Source organism: Heterocephalus glaber, unplaced genomic scaffold (genome assembly GCF_053883595.1).
Source record: "Heterocephalus glaber isolate CG9 unplaced genomic scaffold, H.glaber_assembly_v1.0 deba00001481, whole genome shotgun sequence".
In the NCBI taxonomy this organism is placed as follows: Eukaryota; Metazoa; Chordata; class Mammalia; order Rodentia; family Bathyergidae; genus Heterocephalus; species Heterocephalus glaber.
Window position 1 is genome coordinate 11,480,113 of NW_028258317.1, and position 18,493 is coordinate 11,498,605.

At 35.4% G+C, this 18,493-nt stretch overlaps 1 protein-coding gene across 5 annotated transcripts in view; it reads right to left on the bottom strand.

Annotated features, from left to right (window-relative positions):
- The window catches only part of Stx17 (syntaxin 17), a 106,194-nt gene that overhangs the window by 17,590 nt on the left and 70,111 nt on the right, over nt 1-18,493 (bottom strand). For all 5 annotated transcript variants that reach the window (XM_087184246.1, XM_087184247.1, XM_087184244.1 and 2 more), the window contains exon 4: nt 3,634-3,859. In XM_087184246.1, the coding sequence (XP_087040372.1) occupies nt 3,634-3,859 (226 nt within the window). The remainder of the gene's footprint in view (nt 1-3,633; nt 3,860-18,493) is intronic.

Consider the following 18,493-nt stretch of genomic DNA (forward strand, 5'->3'; position numbering starts at 1 on the left):
TTCACAGCCCAAATGCCCATCAACTGATTAGTGGATAAAGAATATGTGTTTTTTTTATACAATGGAGTACCACTCTGGAATAAAGAAGGATGAGCTTCAGGCATTTATAGATAAATGGATGGACTGTGAGACCATACTCTTAAGTGAAATAAATTGGACACACATGTTTAAAAGAAAAAGAAATGTTTCAGTATAAATCTGAATTAATTCAAAAGCACTGCTTAAATTTTTAAAGCTGTTAGCTTAAAAATAGTGAAATTAATTTACCAGTCATGTACATAAACCTATCCATCCAAATAAAATACTTCTATGTCACAACTTAACTACAAAAGACTTTCAAGAAAGTTAAAACCAACAGAAAACATATCTTGAATTATATAATTCAAATCCATTTACATGCTTCACAAAATTGTTCAGTGCATGTATATACTTGAGATAAAAATCTAATATTTCATCAAATTCAATATACTGGTCTGAAGTTTCCAGGAGTTTTAAGATTGGATTCTTTTCTCTTGTGCATATTTGTTTAAAATGTAATAAGATTCTGGTCCTACCGTGCTGCTGAAGTGCGTCCCCTGGATGGAAAGAAAAGAAAGACAAGACATGGAGAGAAGCACTGATTCACTCTGTATGGTTTCAATCACCTTTCTAAATAAAAATCAGATTTGTGGGCTCATCACGTCTCTTGGTGGGAAACAAAATGCAAAGAAGGAAACTAAGCACACAACTGATCCTGAAGGGAGTTTCTTAGATCAAGTAAGTTTGGCAAAGAAGATTTGCATTAGGAACTCTTAGAATCTGGACAAAAGAAAACAGCAAAATCATCACAGATTCCCCCTAAACTTAATAAGCTTATTTCCTTCTCCAGTGAACATAGAAGACCCTATTTGTTATTTCTATCTATAAATGAAAAAGTACTTTTGATCTCACTCATGGAAATGTGGCAACATTGCTCCTGAATCTCTGCTGATATTTCCAAGAAATTTATTTAGAATCAGATTTGTAAAGAAAAAAGTATTTTAAGGTACTTCTATGCAAATAAAACACATTTTTCTGTATAGGCTGTCACTACTATAATGAGTATCTAATGGAAAAATAAGAAAAAACTGGAGATTACAGATTAAAAACATGTAGAATGACAGAAAAGTGTCTATAGCCAGAAGATGACCACATACGGAGCAAACCCAATTCCTACCCCACTATTAAAGTCTTACATAAATTACTCATATTTTTTCATTATTTTTCTCCTTTCCCATCCTCTCTATCATTTGTTAAAAATCTTTCGAGACTTAAGGTAATCTAGTAGAAACTCACCCTTTGTAAAAAACTTAAGACACTTGTTGAGACAGTAATTTTAATTTCTTTTATGTTCACAATGAATTTATAGTCAAAGCACAATCTGATCAGGAAATTATTCAAAATTTGAAATGTTACACACTTTTACGTATAACTTAGGTGTGTGATTTTATAAATAGAATGACTGTTTTAATCAAATCAGCACTACTTTGTAGTTTTCTCCTACTGGCAAGTAATTAGATGTTCAGCCTATTTGGTATCCCATGAATTGAGCAGTTTGAGAATCAATAGAGTTGGCAAGTGAATTTCACCTATTTCTTCTTCATCATCTGGATCTGTCCTAATCTTTTTCATTTCCTCTATACACATGCTTCCTCAAATTCTGCCAATATTAGTTTGTACACTGGTCTGCTTCTTACAGAGAAAGTTCATCGTTAGCAAACAGGGTAAACTACCTTCTTCTAACAATCACCCAATTCCTCTAGTGATCTATAAGCCCAAATTTATTTAGCACAAACAGTTCTATGGTAGAAACACAAACAAAGCAATAATAAAATACAAATTAGAACAATATTAGATTATTGTTATACAGTATTGTGCAAAAACTCCCAGAACTTAAAAATTTTTGCTTGATAGGGAATTGTTGATGGGCAATTCAAAGCTAAATAGTAAGAGACTGATGCTGGCTACTCTTCAGAAAATCTAGCTTATTGTCACTGTTATTACTGCCATCATTAACTGTCACAACATCTGGGTACATAGGATGTCTCCTTAATCACGGGGAACTGTAAAGCCCAGTTTCTCTGCATACACACAGACAGTACTAGATTGCACTAGGTGATAAACACAGCCTTCACCCTCAACAGTATGGTGGTGATAACTATAGATGAACTAATAATGAAACCAGTAACTATAAACTAACAAAAAGCATGATTCCCAAATATTCTTCAACCAAGGTTTGAGTGCTAAGTGTCGGTTATCTAGTGAGGTAATTACGGCACATCTGAAATTACAAAATTGTCTCTATAAAGATATTTATTCATTTATATTTATAAAATACTTATGAATAGTCTACTACGTACAAAGCATTGTGTTAGCTACTGAGGAAATAACAAAAGCAACATTATCCAGAAACTCTGAATGATGGCCCAAATGTTATTTTCCAATTGAAAAAAAATTTATCTGCAAACTACTAAATAATTAGCACTGAAAATATAAAATTAGAAACAACTTGGATTTGGAAATAGAGTGGAACAGGAGTTCCCCTATAAATAGTAAAGGAAAAATTGGTTATGAGAAATGGAAAAAATGGAAACAAAGTCTTTGTCAATAGGGAAGGGAGGGCTAGGAATGGGGAAAAATAAGAACCAAGATACATCATGTAAAGGTACAAGTTCCCAATGAGAAATGTAAACATATTGTATACCTAAAATGTACCAATAAAAGAATTTAAAAAAAAAAGAAAGAAAAAGAAAAATTGGGCAAGGATAGCATCCTTAACATTCTATTTAATTTGTAATTATACCCCTTCATTTCCATTAGGATTAAAGGCATCTTATGACACATAAAATGTAATAAAGAAGAATAAACTTAAAACATAAACAATAAAATGACAAAAAAGAAAACAAGGGCAGTAGTTATAAAATAAGACCAGTATATTTTAAAAATTTAACTTTTGGTGGTTAAAAATTTTGGCTTTAAGCTTTCTAATAGGCATCTCATGTAGGGAAATCTTATCAATTATTGCATTCAATAACCATAAGATTAAAAAAAAAAAAAAGACCAGCTACTTTGAAGTACTGCTATGTATTTAGCCAATAATTTTTTTCAGGATTAAAGATACTATTATAATGTAATCAACATCACTTATATCCTCAAAAATGATATAATGACAAGTTTCACATGACAGTTTCTTCACATAAGTTGATGGCATGATCCCCATTGTATATTTTTTATGTTGTCAGTTAAATTTGGAGAACTGAGTTAAGCAATAGATCTAACAACCCTGTGAAAACTAGAAAAAACAAGTTACTCCTGCACTGGAGAGAGGTGAGAAGTAAGCTGCAGACAAAGGATGACATTCTCCTTAGGAAATATCTTAAAATTTCTTTCTAGCACCTAGGCAAATAGGTACTTCAAGTCCTGAGTTCCAACCCTTGCAACAATTTTATCCCAAGGGTACATCGTTGCCAGCCAGTAGCACTCAAAGATTCAGTATACTGGGAAAGCAAGTGATCCTTGAAGACCTACAGATAATCTACAATCTCTACTCAAGTAGGTGAGCTTTAATTAACTGCATTATTGTGGTCAAGAATAAGCCTTAGTATAATACATTACCACCAACAGTCATGGATCTGGTCAAAGAAGGTTGTAATAAAGCTTCTTCATCATTAAATTGTTTTTTAAGTTCTTCAACAGATGCCAAATGGAGTTGGAGAAATTCAGCTGTGGCTGCTGAAGCTGCTTCTTTAACAGGATCTATCATTCTCTTTAGAAGTATCAGGTCATCCTTTCGGACTTTCAAACAAAGCTTCTCCATTTCTCGAATATTGGAGCGGAGTTGCTATAAAAGAAAAAAATCATTAATGCCACAAGCTCTAGTGTAAAACATATTTCTTTTAAGAAGTAATTTGCTATAGTAGTTGTAAATGGAAACAGGTACTATAGCGCGGGGTGTGGAATAATACTTTATAATAATACTTTATAATAATATATAATACTTATAATAATACTTATAATAATAATATATTATTATAATATTATATATATTATATAATATTATAATATAATAATAATTATTATTACTATTATACTTATAATAATAATAATACTTTATAATAATAATACTCTATAGCACGGGGTGTGGAATAATACTTTTCTATTTTCCATGTCTGTGGTTAACTAAAGCATCTTTAGAACTCACATCCTTATACTTTGAATTTATTCAGCAATTTTCCCTCAAAGATATTAAATGGACATCATAATAAACACTGCAACAAATTATAAAAATACGTTTCCCACTTCACCAACCTCATCCCCTGTCTTAACCCAATTCTTCCACACATTTCTCATGGTTGATGCACACATTTAAAATCTATAGGCTTTTTCTCTTTTTATGAACAAAATGGGTAACATTATGCACAATAATCTATACTGTCACACCAAACAATATCATTATGAACATTCGTCTTGGTCAACAGCCATATTGACCATATCTCATAGTATTGCTCCTCTAGTGATCAACAGTCATTAATGTTTCCAGTTTTTATTTATCATAAACTATAAAACAAATATCCTTGGATATAAATCCTAATACACTATGAAAATATATATTAGCATGATAGCATATATTAATACAGTATTTGAGTATGAATAATTCCCAGAAATGGGACTATCCAGGAGTCTGCATTTTTGTTTTTTCCCCAAAAATCCATACATCAAAGTATGCATCCCCAGTCCCCCACATACTGACAGCAAAGGTTTAAGATTATGTTAGCTAATTCTCCATCTTTTTCAATGGTCTGTAGATCTGAAAAACAAACAAACAAAAAAACCAACTATTCCTTGAAGATTAAATAGAACTTTTCAAGAATGACCTAAGTTTTAGGCTTTTAAAACTTACAGATCTCTATTCACATAATGTGTTAAATTATTTTCCCCAATGTACTTTTATAAATATTAAAGTAAACACTATACAACAAAAATATTAAGAGCCCACTCTGTGTGACATGTTAAATGATTACATTTCATGTCATTACATATAGAGAAGGCAAAATAATATAAAACAACAACTAATTCGAGATTTATTTAGTTATCTAATGGTAAAGCTGGGGTTAAAACCCAGGTATTTCTCTATCTATCTATATGGTTATATATAATGGTGCCTTAATGCAATCTAAGTTTGCATTTGACTCTATTAAAACTAAAGTCAGGGCCGGGGATTTAGCTCAGTGGTTTCATCACCTGCTGCGCAAGTGTAAGGACCTGAGTTCGATCTCCGGTACCAAAAAATCCCAAAAAACTAAACTAAAGTCAACTTTGAAAAGCATAGTTTAGTTTCACCTAAAGCATCTTGTAAGATTTTCTGGGTAAATAAAAAATTTCAGCTTCTATTCTACCATGACCTTGTAGTTTTTCCTTTATAGCTTCCCTCCCAGTATAAGCTGGAAAACTTCAGAATAACTGGTCTGTACATTCAAGCCATATGATACATTGGCATTAATATAACCCTAAAGGGGCTTTAGGTTTATAATCTAGTTCAACCTGATGATTTTAAACAAGGAAATGAGTCCAAACAAATGGAATGGCAGACTTAAGGCTAAAGCCCAGGTCTCAAGTTCCAGATCAATACTGTTTCCAACACATCACCAATTCCTGGCTAAGAGACTTCTTTCTGGTTTATCATTGCAAAGCTGGGTGATAGTTTCCACATAGTCTATAGAGATACTTTAGGCAATACTATCTTAAAGAAGCATTAAAAATTTTTTGTAGCCAAACCTAATGAACATTTGCCGGATATATTCTTTCTCTCTTAAAGAATTTGTTTGTCTGTTTCTATGTGTGTGTGTGTGTGTGTCCGGTCTATTACAGTGCCTACCTAGAAATTCTTTTACTATGGGTAAATCAAAAATTTTGAAAAGAGAAAAAATAAAGATAATGCCCAACTAAAGCGTAAAGTCTGATAATGTAATCACAAAAGCGTATCTAATGACTAAAGTTTTATCACCTTATTTAAGTTATCCATTGTGCTAAGTGCTTTGCTTCTTTCATGTTGTTTTATCTTCACACTGTATCTTGGAAATGGATATTACTATTACACTCATTTTACAGAAGTAAAAATTAAAGCAAAGTTAAGTACAAAAAGTAGCCCAGAGTTACACTGCTACTAAATGATATAGGCAGGAATCATACCCTGGCTACAAATCTTATGTTCTTAACAACTTTACTATACGACAACACTATCCAACGAAAATAAAATGCAAGCCATGTTGGGAGCAATGCTATATAATTTTAGGGAAAAATCCTAGTTCTCCTGCCTACAGGCCAGCAATGGCACTTTTGAGACATAATTCCATTTTGGCCCCGATCACAACTGAGACCTCAATGATTGGGTGATGCTGTGACGCTCCAGGACAAGATTGCACCAGCTGAAGACATCCTGGGAGGAAAAAAATCTTCATCTACTCAGTTCCTCATTGTTCTTGGATTGTTACATTTGTTTACACGGATGTACTGAACTCTCTGCAAGTCATTTGTTACATTTGTTTCTCCCGATGTACTGAATAAAAGGTGCGGTAAGCTGGGGGCTTTCGTCTTTAACGCCCAGAGCAGCACTGATCAGACCCAAAGCCCAGCTTCTTCTCAGTCTCATTTTTCTACCTTTCCTGTATAAGTTAATTCGCCGTGTGCTGCCGTGGCTCCCAGGAGACTAGGACTTACTGCAGAGGTTCTAGTATCGTCCCCTTTCCCTGTTCCCTACATTTGGCTCCTAACTGGATGTGAATCGGATCCAGGGGTGAACTCGCCTGTGAGACAAACTCAGAGTAAAAGAGACAGCATACGGATCTCCCAGGATGATTTACAGACTCAGACAAGGGACACTGGTGGTAAATGTGTCCAGCTGAGGATAATTTTCTATCTTTGCTGAGTTACAACTATGGGTCAGTCTCTGTCATCGGAGCAGCGTAACTTTGCCAAATTACTTAAGTCGCTGTTAAAGCAAGCTATGTACCCAGTACCTAAGGATGCTGTGATAGATTTGTTAAAAGACATACAAATGTATGCCCCATCTTTTCCCCAGGAAGGGACAACTAACTTAATAGCATGGGAACGTGTAGGTACCATTCTCCGTGAGCCCCGGCGAAGGAGTGAACGTCTCCCTCCCCCCCCCCCGCCCAACGCTCCTCACTTGGGCCTCAGTCCACTCTGCTCTCAAATTCTCTCAGTCAGTTCAGGAGACCTCAGCCACCCCTCCCCCCACCTGCCCTTCTGTCCAGGCTTCCCCTTGTTTGGCTTCTCCCCTCTGTGTTTTCATCTCACTGTGGCTTCTGCTCCACCACTAAAGCGTGCTGAGGAGGCCCCTAATTCTCTAGCCCCTCAGCCTCCTCAGGTATCTCGCAAAGGTCCAGCTGCGCCCCCTTATGAAGCCCACTTCTGGGGCCACTCCCTAATGCTGTACCCTGCATCGAGCAAGGCGGTTGGAGACCCTTTGTGCTTTCCTATCTCAGTTTTGCCTGATCCTGACAACTCAGAGGTGGACATGTATGTATGTTCATGCCTCATTTGATTTTAACATCCTGAAGGACTGCAGGCAGAGCGTGCTAACTAATGGCGTCCAAAGCCCCTATACAGTGGGTTTGTTGGGCAATGTACTTCAGACTTATTCTCTGGTTCCGCATGATGTTTTTCACCTTGTGAAAATGTGCCTGTCCCCCTCTCAGTATCTCCACTTTGAGGTGGAACTGCGTTCATTAATCAGGGAACAGGCTCATAAAAATGCTCAGGGAGATGCTCAGTCAGAGAAGTTACTATTGATATGTAATCTGGCTCCAGTGTTACTCTTTCACCAGCTAGAAGACCTCCTGTGGAGGGGTTGGGCTTCTGTGTCAGTTGATGGTGTTCTGATGCAATCTTTTACTCAAATCATGCAAGGGCCATTGGAAACTTACATAGAATTTGTAGCAAGATTACAACAAACTATTAGGAGACAGATTTCTAATTTCCAGGCAGCAGACATCCTGATTTTACAGCTAGTGTATGAAAATGCTAATATGGATTGCAAACAGGCAATAAATCCTGTTTGCCCCTCTAAAGATCTTGGTGCATATATTAAGGCATGCCAGAATATTGGGTCTCCTCTATACAATTCAGCTCTGATGGCTCAAGCCATCTCCCAACATTTACGCGGTACACACAGTGATTTAAAATGTTTTAACTGTGGAAAATCGGGGCATCTCAGAAAAAACTGCAAAATGAAAGTGGCTTTACAAGCTGACCCAGGGCCACTAGGTCAGGCATCCAAAGAAAATAAGTTACCGCATGGCCCTTGCCCTCGCTGTCGAAAAGGCATTCACTGGGCTAAAGCCTGCCACTCCAAATATGATAAGGATGGCACACTGCTGCCAGGAAAATGGAAATTGGGCCCAGCAAACTATAGGAGATCAGGGCCAGGGGGCTCCAGTCCCCTTGAGTCAGCAGTACCCAGTTCAGACCTGTGCACAAGTACAAAATCAGATGGCATGGGTGGCCGGAGGGACATTTCTTCCCTCATCAGGGGAACACTCGGGAGCTCAGGAATAGATCTTCCTGCTGCTCAGAGAGTTCACCTGCTGGGAGGTAAGACTCCAGTATCTGTCCCCACAGGAATTCATGGAGCCCCCCCCCCGCCAACACCACCACCGGAACAATTGGTTTGATACTTGGAAAATCCTCTCTAACTTTGAAAAGGCATTACTGTTATTCCAGCTATTGTTGATTCTGATTGTAACTCTGAATTGTGTCTTCCTGTTAGCTCCACAGGACTTTGGGTAATAGAACAAGGAGATTATATTGCACAATTGTTGCTTTTGCCTAAACCAAAATTAAATAATGTTAGCTTTAACAATTCCCGAGAGGATCCTCAGCCAGAAATTCCTCAAGAAGAGATTTATTTCACCCAAGAGATTTCCAAAAACCGGCCCATGTGCAAAATTAAATTGAATGGCAAATTCTTTACAGGACTGATAGACACAGGCATGGATGTGTCCGTGATTGGCACATGTTTTTGGCCATCATCTTGGGGGAAAAAACCAACTAAAACATCTCTGGTAGGCCTTGGCGCCCCCCCCCCCCCAACAAGTTTTGCAAAGCTCCATTCCCCTGCCTTATGAAGGGCCTGATGGACAATTGGGACATATTTGTCCTTACACAGCTCCCATACCTGTAAATTTATGGGGCAGAGATTTACTGGAAGAATGGAGTGTCATAGTGACTATTTGCCCCCTGAAACCTCACTGGGCCAACACATGTCTAAAATGGGATATGAATCAGAAATAGGATTAGGCAAGCAACTTCAGGGCAGAATGCAGCCTACAGAACAGCAACAGAAGAATAATCACCTTGGAACTGGATACGATAAAAAAATTTTAGTTGGGGCTACTGAAAAAGTTTCTCTGCCCAAGGCAGCTTTGCCTTTACAATGGAAATTGAATGACCCCATTTGGGTTAATCAATGGCCCCTAACACATGAGAAACTAACCATTTTACAGCAACCTATATTAGAACACCTTAACAAAGGGCATTTAAAACTATCCATGAGCCCTTGGAACACACTCATTTTTACTATTCCAAAAAGGTCAGGGAAGTGGTGTTTGCCTCAAGACTTATGAACAGTTAATGCCAGCCTCATTCCCATGAAGGGGTTGCAACCTGGCTTACCAAACCCAGTGGCAATTCCCAAGAAATGGCCACTTATAGATTTAGAAAACTGCTGTTTCAAAGTTTCTTTGTGGCTGACTGACCGACCTCGATTTGCCTTTTATTGGATTAGGCCTTAAATAGGGATAGCAACTTTTCAATTGCTGAATTTATATGAAATATCACAGGGAGATTCTGATCATAATTCCCCTCAAAGATTAACTCCAGAGGCACAAAAAGAGTTACAATTAATAGAACAAAGACTACATAACTGGCAGGTTTTTCTTATCCATTCTAACTACCCAGTTCATTTGTTTGTGCTTAGCAACCCTCATTCACCTACAGCTTTAATAGGACAATGGTATGAAAAATGTCTTTCCCATGGAATGGTGGTTTTTGTCTAACCAGTTAGTGAAATCTCTACAATTATATCTAGAGCAAATTCCAAAAACAGTTTTCTTGGGACATAATCGAACCTGACAATTATTTGGTGCTGATTCTCATTTCATCATTATCCCAATGGATAAGGCTCAAATGCAAACACTGCTACAAACTGCTTTGTATTGCCAAGTAGCTTTTGCAGATTTCATTGGACAGATAAATAATTATCATCCTAGTGATCCTCCGTTTCACTTTTTTGCACAACATCAATTTATTCTCCCCAGGGTTACTCAATTTCAGCTGTTGCAAGTTGCCTCAACCTATTTCACCGATGGCTCCTCTAAGGGCCAAGTGGCAGTCTGGAGCTCTTCCTTTAGCTATGTTTTGCCTACACCTGGTCTTTCTGCTCAGAGGTCAGAGTTGCTAGCCATTATATTTGTGATTGAAAACTTCCCTTCCCAACCTCTTAATATTTTATTTTTCTTATGCAGTTTGTTTGACTGAAAGACTAGAAGGAGCTATGGTTTGCTCTACCTTAGAACCTAAATTATTAAACTTGGTTTTTAAGATTACAAAAAGCCATATGTCAAAAAATTGCTCCTGTCTTAATAACGTGGGGGAGAGATTTTGCCTGTGTGCTGACAGATAAGGATGAAACCTTGTGGCTGCCCTCCTGGAACGTGCAGTCATGGGTCATGCTCGTGGAACCGCCAACATCTCAGAGACCAGGGATAGCACCCCTGCTGAGAGCAATGAGCCAGCTGCACCTGAGCGACCCACTTCACCAGCAACGACCAACAAATCCACACCGGAGTCCAGGACTGAGACGATGCCCCCAGAGGAACAATAATCATAGATTTATGGTAAAAAATTTAAAAAGGGGAGGACAACTTCAAAATGTTCTTTTTACATTTACAGGTATAAAAGCACTTGCATTCCTTCTGATTCTAATCTCAAGAGATCTGTTAATTAACACCAAAAGTTTTTGACCAGTCTTATATACAATTATAAACCTAAAAATCATAAAAGGGATGTTATAATTCAATTTGGCCAAATATATTTGAGTGCACTCTAGTTTTATAAATTGTCTTATATGTTTGTCTGTTGTCCATTTGTCTGTTTGTACAGTTGAGCTCAAATTTTTTTTCCTCTCTTTTCCTTTTCACCTTTTGGAAAAAAAATTTTTCTTAAAAGACATTCACCCATTATTAAATTGGCTTACAGATAAATGTTATAAAATTAAAGTCATGCCCTTCTTCAACAATAACAACAAAAGAGTCATGCCCTTCTTCCCCCAGGTTGCTAACTGATCAAAGTGCCTTCGAGATTTATTTGTCAAAGTTAATAGAGAACGTGGGTACTCCTTTTGGTGAAAAAAGAAGTGGCCCCCCAGAAAATAATTATTCTGGTCTTAATTCACTAAAGGGACCCCCTAGTAATTTTCACAATCTTATGGAAGACAGGCCGCAATAAATATTGTCTCAATATATTATTATAAATTGATTACATTGGTTATCATTGAAGTTTAAGTTCTAAATATGTTATTATAAATGTTTATATTGGTTAAGCTCTAAAAACGTTATTGTGATATGTCTACATTGGTCATCTTCAAAAGATTAACTTCTGTGGCATAAACTAAAGAGTGTTATTAGAAAGATGCTTTTGGTACCAAACTACATTGAAGAACATAAGGTTTTATATAACTGTGATATTTATTACTGCTCCTTTTCTGGTGTACAAAATGTATTCATGCCCTCTAATTGTATGGGTCTTCCAACATACTGTTTATGGTAATAACCTTTCGGTTCAGATATTTGCCCTTCTCTTATGCTCCAGCCACCTATGATAATAAGCACACTTGTAGGCTGATTTATTTTCCTTAGATGACATCCTATAAAAAGATAGCTACTTAGGGATTCAACCACAAGAACAACCATAATTGGCAATAATAACAGTCTTTTAACTACATTTTTATTCCAAAATGCAGGTAAAATTATAATAGTTGAGTTCACTACTCCTCTTACAATGCTAATGTTATTAATCTTCTCTTCTGCGTGTTCAACAACCAAAGTTTAGAGACCAGAACTAAAAAGTTATCTGGGCTAAGAAGGTAGTCCCTCCAAGGTCAACAACAATAACAAAAAGATCCAGGTCGAGGGAACCTTCTCCAAGATCCTGCATCTTTGGTGAGTCACCCAACCTCCTGAGCAGGGAGGTTGCTGAACACCTAAACAGTAAAGATCCAACAAAAAGTGTGCCAAAGGAATGTCACCTGGAGGAAAAAAATCTCCCATGCTTTCACAGAAAGCAACATGGTCAAGCAAGGCCGTGACATATCCTGATGGCTGACACTGACAGAGGAGCTAAGAGGCTCTATGAATGGTTCCAAGACAGTGCCTGTGGAGACTTAATTGACCTTGTTAGATAGCAAGAGGTTTATTTTATTTAATATAGGTCTCACTGTAACTTGGTCTTAAACACCCAGTAGAAAAGTATAACAAAAGATAATATTTATTTGAGTTCAACAAAAGTTTTAAATTTTGGACCGGGGATTTAGCTTGGCGGTTCCGCCGCCTGCCTCGCAAGCTCAAGGACACGAGTTCAATCCCCGGTACCCGCCCCCCCAAAAAAGTTTTAAGTTTTTTAGCCAACTTTTTAAAAAAAAATTATTATATTTTTAATCCTTTTACAAGCCCCAATTAAGAGAAATTATGCTTATTATAAATAGCTAAGCCAGTCAAACACACTATAGATCCTCACAATATATAGGGCCAAATCATTGTTGGGTGTGCTCACTTTTTAAACACCCTCACGTAAAACAAAAAGAAAAGGATATGTCGGGAGCAATGCTACATAATTTTAGGGGAAAATCCTAGTTCTCCTGCCTACAGGCCAGCAATGGCATTTTGAGACATAATTCCATTTTGGCTCCGGGTCACAACTGAGACCTCAATGATCCAGTGATGCTGTGATGCTCCAGGACAAGATTACACCAGCTGAAGACATCCTGGGAGGAAAAAAATCTTCATCTACTCAGTTCCTCATTGTTCCTGGATTGTTACATTCGTTTACACGGATGTACTGAACTCTGCAAGTCATTTGTTACACCTTTTTTATCCCAATGTACTGAACTCTCTGTCCTGAGTCATTTGTTACATCTGTTTCTCCTGATATACTGAATAAAAAGTGCGGTAAACTGGGGGCTTTTGTCTTTGCCACCCAGAGCAGCACTGATCAGGCCCAAAGCTCAGATTCTTCTGTCTCATTTTTCTACCTTTCCTGTATAAGTTAATTCGCTTTGTGCTGTTGGGGCTCCCAGGAGACTAGGACTTACTGCAGAGGTTCTAGTAACATCCCCTTTCCCTGTTCCCTACAAAGCCATATATGTCATTTGAAAGAAATAGTCATGTTAATAAGATAAACAAGTGAAATTAACTTTAATATATTTTATTTAATCCAAATGCATCTAAAATATTCAACATGCAATCAATACAAAAGTTATTAATTAAATATTCTTTTATTTGTAGTAGGTCTTAGAAACTGGGTATATATTTTATATTCACAGAACAACTCAATTCAAACCAGCCACATTTTAAGGGTTCAACAGTTGTATGTGACTAAGAACTACCACAATGATGAATACAACAAAAATCTCTTAAAATCAAATAATGGAACAGGATGACAAAACTCTATGTGAAAAACAAAACTAAAATAGTTCTTTCTGCTTCTGAATATAGCATATACTAGGTGACTCAGACTAACTCTTCTACCAAGGACTAATTAAAAACAATTTTTAAAAACCCACAAAATGAACTAAAAGGAAAAACTTTAAAAGCTTCAAAAAGCAAACAAGTCAGTAATTTTCAGGACAAGAATTGGGAAAAGATGGCACTCCAGGAAAATGAGTATTGAACTCAGGACCATGTTTGGTTTGGGACTATTTGCATATCAAGTGCAAACTCAGAAAACCTAAGGTAAAAATTCAATGCTAGGGCCTGCTAATAACTGTAAGGCCTGAAGCTTTAGGATGGTATCATAAAGTGCTGCACCCTGGGAGCACAGATGGTCCTGCAATAAATGAGCCTTCACATGAACTGGAGATTGGCTTCCAGTCTCTTACTAGCTCCTACAAACTTTAAGCTTTCAAACTGTATAAAAATAATCTTAGAAACTTGGTGTCTTTTGGGGCATAGAAGAAATAAATAAAAATTTCAGGAGGAACACAGTATCATCCCTAGGATCAAATGATTTTTTTAGTCCAGAGGGGGTTGGTTTATTGAAACAGGATCTCACTATGTAACTCAGGCTGGCCTTGAACTCACTATGTAGTAGCCCAGGCAGCCCTTGAACTTCCAGTACTTGCAGTGATCCTCCTGTCTCATTGAGTGCTGGGATTATAGGCATATGTCACCAAACCTGGCTAAGTAACTTCTATAAGTAATTTTTCAAATGAAATGCCCACCAATCAGACAGTCAAGCCCATGAGAATATATGAAACATGAAGAAGAAATAGTAGAGAAAACACATGAACACCTAATATGGGAAATTACCAGATGTAAAACTAAGGGTTTTTTTCAAAGATATAAAAAAAAACAGCTTGAAAACTCAACAGACAATTGGAAACAGAAGCAACACAGAGATGTGAAACTCTGAAATAGTGTCCAAAAGAAAATTTAATAAGTGACTTTAGCTGTATCTTAGGCCCAGCTCAAGAAAAATATGAACAAGAAAATAGATCTAAAGGGGCTAAAGATTTAGCTCAGTGGCACCAGTGCCTGCCTGGCAAGCACAAGGTCCTGAGTCTGATACCTGGGGGTTCCAGAAAGAAAAGAAAGGAAGAAAGGAAGGAAAAGAAAAGAAAAGAAAAGAAAGAAAGAAAGAAAAAACAGACCTAAAGAATCTATGTAAAAAAATAACTGTAAAACTGTGGGAAAAAGAAAGGAAGTTTAAAAAAATACATAAAAGAAGGTAAAAGACATAGAAGATATAGCTAGAGAACATACAATATATATTTATTTATAATCCCAGAAGAAGAAGAAGACAGCAGACAAGAGTGTCTTGCAAAGAAACTGTACAAGATGATAAAATGGCTTCACAATAGCAGTAATGAAAGCGTGAAGACAATAAAATGATATATTCAAAGTATAAAAAGAAAACTACTACGAGCTTAAAATTCTATTCCCTGCAAACATATCCTTCAAGAAGAAAGGTAAAATAAAGATATTTTAGACAAAAACTGAATTTGTGCTCAGTAAGCATATATAGGTAAACATAAATATAATCTGTAATATGTAAGAATATTATAATACAGTTTATAAATATAACATACAAGTAGCAATTAAGTTGAGGGGCATACATGGAACTAAAATATTCTAAGATACTTGTATTATCTGTATTGAAAAGTCAAACATGTCTATTATGCCTAGTAAAATATAATTCTAAAGCCAACACAGAAAAAAACTGGATCACTAAAAATATAAGATCGTCCTAAAAGAAAGTAAAAATGAAGGTAAAAAAGTGGAAGAACTAGAAATCACTCAGTATGAGTAAAGATTTAAACAAAAATATCACGAATTACATCAAATATCAATGAAATAAATATTATATTTCAGCTATAAAGATTTTCAGATTGGGTAAAAAGCCAAAGAAACAAACACTTAAAATATAAAGACAGAATGTTTCAAAGGAAAAGAATGAAAAAGATAAACCATGTCAACTCTAAAAGCTTGCTATAGCAATATTATTATCAGAAAAAAATAGACTTTAAAGCCAAAGCATTATTAGAAACAGAAAATCATTTTAACACTATATTCATCAGGAATATATACTAAAGTTGAGTATACTTAATAATATACCCATAATATATGTAATGCAAAAGCTGACACAATTACAAAGAAAAATTTAAGGAAATCAACAATTATGGAAAGTTTTTACATCTTTCAGTAATACGTATAACAAATGGACAAATGATTAAGTATAGAGAATGTGAACAAAAAGATTAACACAAACGATCTAAGTCATATATAACATTACACATAAGTCAAGAATATACATGTAAACATAGCAGGATACAATTACAAAAATTGATTACATGTTGAGTCTTAAAGCAGGTTTCAAAATTTCAAAAATTTTGACACTATACAGACTATCATAAAAGTAAATATAAAATTATCATTGAAAATACATGCCATATACTACATGTCTAGAAAAGAAAGATACTTCTAAGTGACCCACTGGCCAAAGAGAAAATCACAATGGAAATTTAAAATGCTTTGAACTGAATAAGAAAACAGTATACATTAAAACAGGAGTTAAAAATGTATACCTCTAACTACATATACTTTTGAAAAGAAAGGCTGAAAATTAATAAGCTGAATATCTATCTCAAGATACTATAAAATAGTAAACACAAATACAAAGGTAGGAAGGAAAAAATAAGATGTGAATATAAATTTGATGAAACAGAAAAACAATTTTTTTCAATATACTGAAAAAGCCAAAATCTATTTTGTAAAGATTAATAAAATTGATAAGCCTCATGAGAAGCAGTTCAAAAAATCCAAAAGTCACCAGTATCCAAAATCAGACGCAAACAAAAAGGAGACATCGAGAATGATTTTCCAGAATTAAAAAGATAACAAAAAGATACTGTGAACAAATTTATGCCAATAAATTACAAAAGTTGATGAGATAAATTCCTAAAAAGTACAATTTATCAAACTGATAAGAAATAGAAATAGTCACATAACTGGATAGTCACATAACTATTAAAAAAATCAAATGTATATTTTGAAACTACCCTCCCTCCTCCCTTTTCCCACACAAAACCAAAAACCCTGGCACGAGTAGTTTCATTGGCTAATTCTACCAAGTATGTAAAGATATATACAAATTTTCCAAGTTAATTAAAGATTAAAGATTACATAAATTCTTCAAAGTAGTGAACTATTCTCTTTTTGATGGCAAAACCTCAATATCAATGCTTGACAAAGAAAGTCAGAAAAAAGAAAATTTCAGACCAGACTCATGCACTCTAATGAACAGGATACAAAAATTCTACAGAAAATCTCAGCAATTTAAATCTAGTAGCATATAAGATACAGCAATAATAGATGGATTCATTTCAATAGATCAATCACAGGACTACTGTTATAGAAAATAAGAGGTAAATCTTAACCAGACACAAAAGATACATTGTTTAATTCAATTTATACAATGTTTAAGAATAAAACAGGCTAAACCAAGCTACAGTATTAAGACCACACTTGATGGCAAAAGTATAAGGAAAATTACTTACCATGGAGATAAAATTAGTGATTACTTTTAGGGCAGAAAAGGTGACTGTAATTGGGAAGAAGTTATGTGGGACTTCTAGGATGCTGCAATCATCTATTTTATATCTGAGTAGTATATGAGTATTCACAGTATAATTATTTAGTTGTATATTTATGACTTAGGCACTCTATAGTATATGCTATAGTTCAAAATTTAAAACTGTAATATTTTAGAAAAGAATACTATATTGACTTGAATGGACAATTTATCTAAGGATAAAATACAGTTGAAAATTTTGAGTAAGGATAAAGTTGAGTAGGAATCTTATTGTGGAAATATACTAAATACTACCTTTCTGGATTAAAAAAAAAGTTAATTTATCCATTCCACTGGATTATAAAGTTTGTAAGAACAGGGACTATGCCTAATTCACCACTGCATCTTTTTGAGGTTGTATTTGGGTCTCTCATATAAAGTACAATTCAATAAATTTGGTAAATGAATAAATGTTTTCTTAATATTTTCCACAAATTAACACAGTAATGATCTAACAACAAAAGAGATCACCAACTATCATGAAAACCAACTAAAATTCTTCCTTAGAAAAGCATACTATTAGCCACTAGCATGTGAACTATTTCTTCTTTCATTAGGTGGAAGAAATAATGAAAGTAACTTCTCCTTTGGAATTAATTCTGACATACAAGCATAAAATAGTGAAAGGAAGGAGACTCAAGAGAAAGTACTGTGTTATTTTGGAGTTTTTAATAGAAAATGGAATACTGGGATTGGCCATTCTTTGGAGAAGCTAATTTTATCAAGTTTAAAGAAAAAAGCTGTATGATGCTATAGCATAAATTTTACTGTAACAAGATTTTTTTTAAAAAGGAGTTTCTAAAATGAGTTTCTCTTTTTTTTGGTACTGGGGACTGAACTCAGGACCTTGCACTTGCCAGGCAGACCTGGTGTCACTGAGCTAAATCCTGGCCCTTAAAGCGAGTTTCTGACACTATGAAAATTAGTCTATAAGAAATAAAGTGGTAAATAAGGAATCTAATATGTTGTCCAAGTTATTCTATGATAAATTTTAAAAGCATTTTAAAGGGGAGAGGTGATGAAAGGCACATGAATACAAAAGAGCGGTGTG